Source organism: Aegilops tauschii, chromosome 1 (assembly GCF_002575655.3).
Source record: "Aegilops tauschii subsp. strangulata cultivar AL8/78 chromosome 1, Aet v6.0, whole genome shotgun sequence".
Taxonomy (NCBI): Eukaryota; Viridiplantae; Streptophyta; class Magnoliopsida; order Poales; family Poaceae; genus Aegilops; species Aegilops tauschii.
Window position 1 is genome coordinate 90,203,291 of NC_053035.3, and position 10,461 is coordinate 90,213,751.

Here is a 10,461-nt window from a genome sequence, read left to right on the forward strand (position 1 = left end):
GTCTTAATTAGATAAAAAAAAGCTTAAATATACACATTGTAAGATCTCTGATACAACTAAAGAGTCCTGATAAAACTGACTTCAACAGTTCAACATTTCGTAAACGATATCATTCGCAGCATCACTGCAAAACTCTGCTATGTACCTCGAACGAGATTGCCGGGATAGGCGGATGGCAATGAAGCTAGTTTATTTATTGGAAAACCCCTAGAAGGAGAGTGGCGACTGCGTCGAAGGCGTGGATCATTTTCACGTAGCCACAACTCACAAGCAGTTTCTCTGAGGAGCAAAAGAAAATCTCAACGCGCGCACACGTACGAGTTGGTCTGATGCTTCGAAGAGATCGAGCAGCACTGTGATTGGCCAACATACTACGTGTTCTAAGTGAGCCGTGCGTGTATGCATGCATGCATGCAAGACGCGTCGGACGCGGATCAGAAGCAGCCGTCCAGGCTCATGTCCGAGTCGGCGATGATCTCGCCCACGCCCTCGCCGAGGCCCATCATCATCCCGCCGACCGCCGCGCCGAGGAGCCCCATCCCGAACCCGGAGCCCATCCCGACGCCTCCGTCTTGCCTGGCCGCCGCGGCGGACGACGCGCCGTACCCGTAGGGAGCGGCCGCGGCGGGGCCGTAGCCGTACGACGCCCCCGCGTACCCGTACGGGGGGTTGTAGCCGTAGGGCGGCACGGCGTGCTGCTGGTGGTGGTACGGCGGGTACGCGGTCACCCGGTCGGCGCCGGCCTTGGCCGCCGCGTTCGTCTGCATGTACTGCCCGTCGCCCGGCGCCGCCGCCGTCGGCGCAGGCGCGTCGGAGAGGCTGTAGGAGATGTGGAGCACGCCGCGCTTCCGCCCGCTCATCGGGCTGCGCACCTGGTAGCTGAGGTGCCGGTGCTCGCCGGCGGGTGGTGCGACGGCGACGAGGTCCTGCACCGGCACCACCACCTCGCCGACGTCGCGGTCGCCGAAGGAGCGCTCGGCGCGGAGGAGCACGTGCAGCGCCAGCCCCCGCGGGTCGGCGGCGGTCGGGATGGGGAACCGCAGCGGCGCGTGCCACATGGGGTTCCGGCCGCCGTGCCGGTCCGAGTGCGTCCTGTGCGTCGGCGTCCTCGGGTCGCCGCCGGAGATGGACACCACCGCGTACACGCGCATCTTGGAGAACAGCGTCACCTTCTTCAGGTCCTTGGCCGAGATCAGCGTCACCTCCAGCACCCGGTACGCCATGACCGCGCCGCTCGCTTGCAGGAGCCCGTTGTGATCACTCTGTCGATATTTCGGTTGCGTGATCGGGAGACGATGATTTGTGGAAGACGACGATGGACGGATGGAGGAGCAAGCTATGAATGATTCTCAATGGTAAGCAGATCTTGGAGGCTACGAATGATCCAAGGGAGATGGCTCGTGACGGTTTGGGTCGTAGGGTTGCAATGTTTAGTCTGGTTGTTAGTTTAGTGGGTAATTTTGTGCAAAAGTTTTAGGGTCTTTTTGCTGGAAGATCTAATAATAGCATGGGTTGTGTTAATTTAAGCTGTTGCTAATTGTGTGGTGACCCGTTCATGTCGGTAGCTTAACAACATTGGTGTTTTTGGTCCAAGTTTTTTTAGAATCGATTACACCTTTTTAGAGTCAATTACACCGGTGGTACTTGAACTTGGCGTAAACGGTCAATTTGGTGTTAGAACTTGTGGTATATATTGAACTGGTGCAATAACTTGGCTCGGGTGTGCAAATACAGTACTAACCGCGCTTGGATACGAAATCAATGCTGACTTGGCTGCCAGTGTGGCGTGGGGCCCTCTGTCAGCGACTAGAAGTGTGTGTCCTATTTTTTTGTAAAGAAAACCTTGACATTTTTATTTCTCACAAAAAAAGACCCTGTCCATGTGGTAGATGGTATTTTATTTTGTTTACTGTATGACATATGAGTCCCGACGTGAAAATTAAAAGGGAAAATGTTAGACTCCTACACTCCAACACACGACCTACTTTTTTTTTTTAGAATTCAACACGCGGCCTACTGTTAGGGTGCACGCGTTCATAGCCACTGCACCAATTACATTCAGATGTCTAACAAGGATAACAGTCGTTAATGTAGTATAAGGATGATACATTTTTTAACACAATATAAGGATGATACATGTGGGGCTTAAATTGGCTGCAGCTAGTGCGGCCCATTTTGCACATGCAAGTTCTCTTTGAATTATTTGTGAAACGTAAGTAATTAAAATAATGTTCAAATATTTATTTTTTATAAATATTATACATACAAACGATGATTAGTAGATAAAAACATTTAAACATACACACATGTATTATATTTTTATTAAATATGGACATTTAAAATGTATAATTAATAGAAAAATATACATGTGCTGCTTATATTTGAATATTCAAATTGATGAATACAAAAATTTACTAAATGTTTATAAATATTCACTTGTGTATAATTTTCACTTGTACCTTCTATTCAAAAAATTTATATAATTTAAATATTAGCACAACTGAATATTCATATGAAGATTTTAAATCTTAAATTATGAATATTTTTAATTATACAAACATGGAACTATAAAAATGTGTGTATAATTTTTGAAGTTTTTATAGAATTAAAATAGTATTTATGATTTTCATTTAAAAAACATTTGAATTTTTTAAATTATACAAACATTTTATATTTTACAAATATTATTTTAAAACATGTATATTTTTAAAATAATATGTGAACAGTTTAGAAAATTAATTTGGTTGTATGTTACCTCACGAGTATTTAAATGTTATTTTTATTACTGAAATTAGAATTTACATACCTACAAATTTCTAAATAAAATGAACAGGAGCAAATGAGCCGCACTGACGGCAGCCCACTTCAGCTCCTCAAGCGCCTCTGTTTTGATACATTAAACCTAGTTATCCATTTGAAGTTTTCCTCAAAGAAAAAGTTATCCGTTTGAAGTATTCTCAAAATAAAAAGTTATCCATCTAAAGTTGTGAAGACTGAATGGTGTAGCAGCCAGGATCGACTGTGACATGGGCAAGGGTCGCACGTTCGAGACAACGAGGCCTCCTTTTTTTCTTGTTATTAACTTTCAGTATGTACACACGGAGCCCACTGGCCATAGAGTCAAAAAAAAAATGAAATGCCATCTTTCCAACGCCGAGAGGGCATTTTGTGGGAAAAAATAATTTAAGGGGGTTTTCGCAAAAAATGGCCACACGCCCTCCTGTCTCCCTTCGGGTCACTGACGGCGGGACCCATGCCATGTTGGCACGCCTAATCAGCGACTCGGGCGTACACAGCCGAGATTTGCACCGTATTTTCATGCCCGAGCCAAGTTGTTAAACCAATTCGATGTATGCCGCAAGTTCTAGCACCAAAGTGACCATTTACGCCAAGTTCAAGCACCACCGGTGTAATTGACTCCTTTTCTAAGGAACGCCATCATGGCTACCTTATTGATCTCAAATAACACTTAGAGAGTTTTTTTTAGGGAAACACTTAGAGAGTTAAAAATAAAATCAGGATGCCCATCCATCCAATTACAAGAAAGCTTACTCTCAAAACAAAAATCTAGCAATCTCATGAGTGGTACGATTTTTGCTTCACATAACCAATGTTTAAACGTTTCCAATCTCCACAGATAGATCCATACAATCCGCATATATTGCCGCAGCTTCTGTCCACCAATAGTTTGTTCATGTGCATGCATTAACAACTTTCAAGGAGTTTGATTCTGCAATGATCTGGTGCAAACCGAGTGAATGCTGCCAAACTAAAACCAATGTTTCATAGCTCTCCAGGTTGTGATGGGAGGAAAACTATCACCATGAGTTGCATGTCTGCAAACCCACCATAAATACCAACAAGAGGTGGCAATTACCTCGGCACCACCCACTTGCTGAAGATGGGTGTGACTAGGAAAGTATCCTGTACTCCAACGGATTGTGTGCTCCGGCAGCACCGTACGCAGCTCAACCATCAGATACAGAATATAGGGAAAGGATGGAACCCGAATGCCCCGCTCTTAGAGTTTTGCAAAAAAGCGCCCCATGTAAGCACATAATAGAAGTAATGCCCTCACCACTTAGCCGAGCCACAACAGAAAGAACATACTAGGGCATCAGGGGCCTGACGACAGAGCTCGCCGTGGGCTGTGCTGCCACACCGGCCGAACAAGGTCGCCGCAGTACGGACGTATTGTACTCCGACGTCCAGTGTAGAACTCGCCCCCCCTATACCCCGCCATTATCCACCTCGGCGCAACCCCCTCCACACCCACACACGCCTGCCTAGCTCCGCCATCTGCCAACGCCAGAGAAGAGAACTCAAAGCTTTCATGTATGCTTTTAGATGTTACGAATTTGTGTTATAATTGTGTGTTTTGAATCTAATCCTTTGTTCCCTTTACGCTCCTTTCTGAGTTGTAACTGATACGTCCATTTTGCATCATGTTTACCTACTGTTATTTACTATGTTTTTATGCATAATAATGCTTTTTAGAGTAATTCTAATGCTTTTTCTCTCATAATATGCAAGGTTTACACAAAGAGGGAAAATACCAGCAGCTGGAATTCTGGACCTGAAAAAGCTACGTCAGAGTTACTTATTCTGCACATCTCCAAATGAGCTGAAAATTTACGGAGAATTGTTTTGGAATAAAAGAAAAATACTCGAGCAAATAACTACTGAAGGAGGCCCACCAGGTGGGCACAACCCACCTGGGCGCGCCCTGGTGGGTTGTGCCCTCCTCGGCCCACCTCCGGTACCCCTTTTCTGGTATATAAGTCATTTTGACCTAGAAAAAATATAAGGGGAGGACTTTTGGGACGGAGCGCCGCCATCTCGAGGCGGAACTTGGGCAGGAGCATTTTTGCCCTCCGGCGGAGCGATTTCGCCGAGGGAACTTCCCTCCCGGAGGGGGAAATCATCATCAACGTCATCACCAACAACCCTCTCATCTTTGGGAGGGCAATCTCCATCAACATCTTCAACAACACCATCTCCTCTCAAACCCTAGTTCATCTCTTGTGTTCAATCTTTGTATCAGAACTTTAGATTGGTACCTGTGGGTGACTAGTAGCGTTGATTGCATCTTGTAGTTGATTACTATATAGATGGTTTATTTGGTGGAAGATTATATGTTCAGATCCATTATGCTATTTTATACCCCTCCGATCTTGAGCATGATTATCATTTGTGAGTAGTTACTTTTGTTCTTGAGGTCACGGGAGAAATCTTGTTGCAAGTAATCATGGGAACTTGATATGTGTTCGATATTTTGATTATATGTATGTTGTGATTTCCTTAGTGGTCTCATGTGAACGTCTACTACATGGCACTTCACCATATTTGGGCCTAAGGGAATGCATTGTGGAGTAGTTATTAGATGATGGGTTGCTAGAGTGATAGAAGCTTAAACCCTAGTTTATGCGCTACTTCGTAAGGGACCGATTTGGATCCAAAAGTTTAATGCTATGGTTAGATTTTATCTTAATACTTTTCTCGTAGTTGCGGATGCTTGCGAGGGGGTTAACCATAAGTAGGAGGTTTGTTCAAGTAAGAAAAACACCTAAGCACCGGTCCACCCACATATCAAATTATCAAATTAGCGAACACGAATCGAACCAACATGATGAAAGTGACTAGATGAAATTCCCATGTCCCCTCAAGAACGCTTTGCCTATTATAATAAACCGTTTGGCTTGTCCTTTGCCACAAAAGGATTGGTCTACCTTGCTGCGCTTTACTTACTGTTACCGTTACTTGCTCATTACAAATTACCTTGCTATCAAACTATCTGTTACCGACAATTTTAGTGCTTGCAGAAATTACCTTGTTGAAAACCACTTGTCATTTCCTTCTGCTCCTCGTTGGGTTCGACACTCTTATTTATCGAAAGGACTACGATCGATACCCTATACTTGTGGGTCACAAGACTATTTTTTGGCACCGTTGCCGGGGAGTGAAGCGCTCTTGGTAAGTGGAAATTGGTAAGGAAAAATTATTACTACGTGCTGAAATTTATTGTCACTTGTTACTATGGAGAACCATCCTTTGACGAGTTTGTTCAGGGTATCTTCACCTTGATCGGAACCACAATTAGTTTCCCTTCAACATACAACACCTACTAAAAATATTGGTTATGAAAATTCCTTCAGGTATGATAGAACAACTGCTAGCTAATCCTTATGCAGGAGATGGAACTGAACATCCTGATATGCACTTGATCTATGCGGATGAAATTTGTGGATTATTTAAGCTTGCAGGTTTACCCGGAGATGAAGCTAAGAAGAAGGTTTTTCCTTTATCTTTAAAGGGAAAAGCATTGGCATGCTATAGGCTATGCGATGATATTGGATCTTGGAATTGGAATTTCACCAAAAAAAATTATCCTATGCATCTAGTTCATTGTGATCGGAATTATATATATAATTTTTGGCCTCGTGAAGGAGAAACTATCGCTCTAGCTTGGGGAGGCTTAAGCCAATGTTATATTCATGCCCCAATCATGAGCTCTCAAGAGAAATTATTAATCAGAATTTTTATGCTCGGCTTTCTCATGATTATCGATCCATGCTCGATACTTCTTGTATTGGTTCTTTTATGGAGAAGACTATTGAATTCAGGTGGGATCTTCTAGAAATAATTAAACACAAATCTGAAGATTGTGAACTTGACGAAGGTAAAGATTCAAGTATTAAGCTTAAGTTTGATTGTGTTAAATCTTTTATGAATACCGGTGCTTTTCACAAGTTTAGCACTAAATATGGACTTGACTCTGAGATAGTAGCCTCTTTCTCTGAATCCTTTGCTACTCATGTTGATCTCCCTAAGGAGAAGTAGTTTAAATATCATCCACCTATTAAAGAAAAAATTAAAGAACCGGTAATACCTAAAGAAGAAACTATTATTTACAATGTTGATCTAGTTCTGCCTACTTCTTATATTGAAAAACCACCTTTTCTTGTTAGGATAAAGGAACATGCTAAGGTTTAAACTATGGTTCAAAAAAGTAATATTAGAGCACCTAGACCACCAAAACAAATCAAAGTAGAACCTAGTGTTGCTATGGTTAAAGATCTCCTGGTACAAAATGTTGATGGGCATGTTATTTATTTCTGTGATGAAGCTGCTAGAATTGCCAAACCGCATGAAAAAGATAAACATAGACATGTTGTTGGCATGCCTGTTGTCTCAGTTAAAATAAGAGATCACTGTTATCATGGTTTATGTGACTTGGGTGCTAGCGTGAGTGTTATTCCTTTTACCTTATATTAAGAAATTATGGATGATATAGCACCCGCCGAAATAGAAGACATAGATGTCAATATTAAACTTGCTAATAGGGACACCATCACACCACTTGGGATTGTTAGAAATGTTGAAGTCTTGTGTGGGAAAGTAAAATACCCTACTGATTTTCTAGTTCCTGGTTCCCCACAAGATGATTTCTGTCCCATTATTTTTGGTAGACCTTTCTTGAACATCGTTAATGCTAAAATAGATTGTGAGAAACAAACTATTGGTGTTAGTTTTGGTGATGATCCTCATGAGTTTAATTTCTCTAAGTTTACTAGAAAACATCATAAGAAATAATTACCTAGTAAGGATGAAATAATTGGGCTTGCTTCTATTGTCGTGCCTCCTACTGATCCACTAGAACAATATTTGCTAGACCATGAAAATGATATGCATATGCATGAAAGAAATGAAATAGATAAAAATTTCTTTGAACAACGACCCCTGCTCAAACACAATTTGCCTATTGAAACTCTAGGAGGTCCTCCACCTAAGGGTGATCCCGTGTTTGAATTAAAACAATTGCTAGACACTTTGAAAGCTTATCTTGATGAGAAAAAGATATATCATGTTATTATTAGTGCTAACCTTTCAGAACATGAAGAAGAAAGATTATTGAAAATTCTGAAGAAGCATCGAGCTGCTATTGGTTTTACTCTTGATGATCTTAAGGGCATTAGTCCCACTCTATGTCAGCACAAGATTATTATGGAACCTGATGCTAAGCCTGTTGTTGATCACCAATGACGCTTGAATCCTAAGATGAAAGAAGTGGTAAGAACTGAAATATTAAAGCTTCTTCAAGCAGGTATAATCTATCCCATAGCTAATAGTAGATGGTACGTCCCATTCATTGTGTCCCTAAGAAAGGAGGTATTATTGTTGTTCCTAATGATAAAAATTTACTTATTCCACAAAGAATTGTCACTGGCTATAGAAAGGTAATTGATTTTAGAAAATTGAATAAAGCAACTAGAAAAGATCATTACCCCTTTTATAGATCAAATGCTAGAAAGACTATCTAAGCACACACACTTTTGCTTCCTTGATGGATATTCTGGTTTTTCTCAAATACCTGTTTCACAACCTGATCAAGAGAAAACCACCTTTACTTGCCCTTTTGGAACTTATGCTTATAGACGTATGCCTTTTGGTTTATGCAATGCATCTGCTACCTTTCAAAGATGTATGACTGCTATATTCTCTGACTTTTGTGAAAAGATTATTTAGGTTTTCATGGATGATTTTTCTGTTTGGGAAACTTCTTTTGATGATTGCTTAAGCAACCTTGATCGAGTTTTGCAGAGATATGAGCAAACTAATCTTGTGTTGAATTGGTAGAGGTGCCACTTTATGGTTAATGAAGGCATTGTCTTAAGTCACAAAATTTTTGAACGAGGTATTGAGGTGGATAAAGCTAAAGTTGACGCAATTGAGAAAATGCCATGTCCTAAAGATATTAAAGGTATTCGTAGTTTCCTCGATCATGCTAGTTTCTATAGGCGGTTCATTAAAGACTTCTCTAAAATTTCTTGGCCTCTTACAAATCTTTTACAAAAGGATGTTCCATTTGTTTTTTATGATGATTGTGTAGAAGCCTTAACTTCTGCACCTATAGTGCAACCACCTGATTGGAACTTGCCTTTTGAAATTATGTGTGATGCTAGTGATTATGTTGTTGGTGCTGTTCTAGGACAAAGAGTTGATAAAAAATTAAATGCTATTCATTATGCTAGTAAAACTCTAGACAGTGCTCAATGAAATTATGCTACTACTGAAAAAGAATTTTTAGCAGTTGTATTTGCTTGTGATAAATTCAGATCTTATATTGTTGATTCTAAAGTAACTGTACACACCGATCATGCTACTATAAAATATCTTATGGAAAAGAAAGATACTAAACCTAGACTCATTAGGTGGGTTCTCTTTCTACAAGAATTTGATTTACATATTACCAGTAGAAAAGGAGTTGAGAACCCCGTAGCTGATAACTTGTCTAGGTTAGAAAATGTTCTTGATGACCCACTACTATTGATGATAGCTTTCCTGATGAACATCTAGCTGCAATAAATGTCTCCCATAACACTCCTTGGTATGCTGACTATGCTAACTACATTGTTGCTAAATATATATACCACCTAGTTTCACTTACCAGCAAAAGAAAAAAATTCTTCTGTGATTTAAGACATTACTTTTGGAATGACCCACACCTCCATAAAGAAGGGGTAGATGGTATTTTTAGACGTTGTGTACCTGAGCATGAACAGGAACAAATCCTACGGAAATGTCACTCTGAAGCTTATGGAGGACATCACGCGGGAGATAGAACTACTCACAAGATATTGTAATTTGGTTTTTACTGGCCTACTCTCTTCAAGGATTCCCATAAGTATGTTTATGTTGTGATGAGTGCCAAAGAATTGGTAATATCGGTAAGCTTCAAGAAATGCCTATGAATTATTCACTTTTTGTTGAACCATTTGATGTTTGGGGTTTTGATTACATGGGATCTTTTCCTTCCTCTAAGGGGTACGCTCATATTTTGGTTGTTGTTGATTATGTTACTAAGTGGGTAGAAGCTATTCCAACTAGTAGTGCTGATCACAACACCTCTATTAAAATGCTTAAAGAAGTTATTTTCCCAATGTTTGGAGTCCCTAGATATTTAATGACTGATGGTGGTTCACACTTTATTCATGGTGCTTTCCGTAAAATGCTTGCTAAGTATGATGTTAACCATAGAATTGCATCACCCTATCATCCCAAATCTAGTGGTCAAGTTGAACTTAGCAATAGAGAAATAAAACTAATATTACAAAATACTGTCAACAGGTCCCGAATGAATTGGTCTAGGAAATTATATGATGCACTTTGGGCTTACAAAACAACATATAAAAATCCTATGGGTATGTCTCCTTATAAAATGGTTTATGGAAAAAGCTTGTCATTTGCTTCTTGTGTTAGAACATAAAGCATATTGGGCAATCAAAGAACTCAACTATGATTTCAAACTTGCTGGTGAAAAGAGGTTATTAGATATTAGCTCACTAGATGAATGGAGAACCCAAGCTTATCAAAATGTCAAACTATTTAAAGAAAAAGTTAAAAGATGGCATGATAAAAGAATCCAAAAGCGGGAATTTAAAGTTGGAGAATATGTTCTTT

The 10,461-nt window shown here is 40.6% G+C and overlaps 1 protein-coding gene across 1 annotated transcript; it reads right to left on the reverse strand.

The window, feature by feature from the left end:
• Positions 1-434: 434 nt before the first annotated feature.
• Positions 435-1,223, reverse strand: LOC109787522 (protein SRC2-like). The gene has a single exon (XM_020346065.2). The coding sequence runs from the start codon at positions 1,221-1,223 to the stop codon at positions 435-437; it is 789 nt and encodes a 262-aa protein (XP_020201654.1).
• Between the last annotated feature and the right edge of the window lie 9,238 nt (positions 1,224-10,461).

Coding starts and splice junctions, on each gene's coding strand:
- LOC109787522 (XM_020346065.2), bottom strand. CDS start 1,223: ATGGCGTACCGGGTGCTGGAGGTGACGCTGATCTCGGCCAAGGACCTG.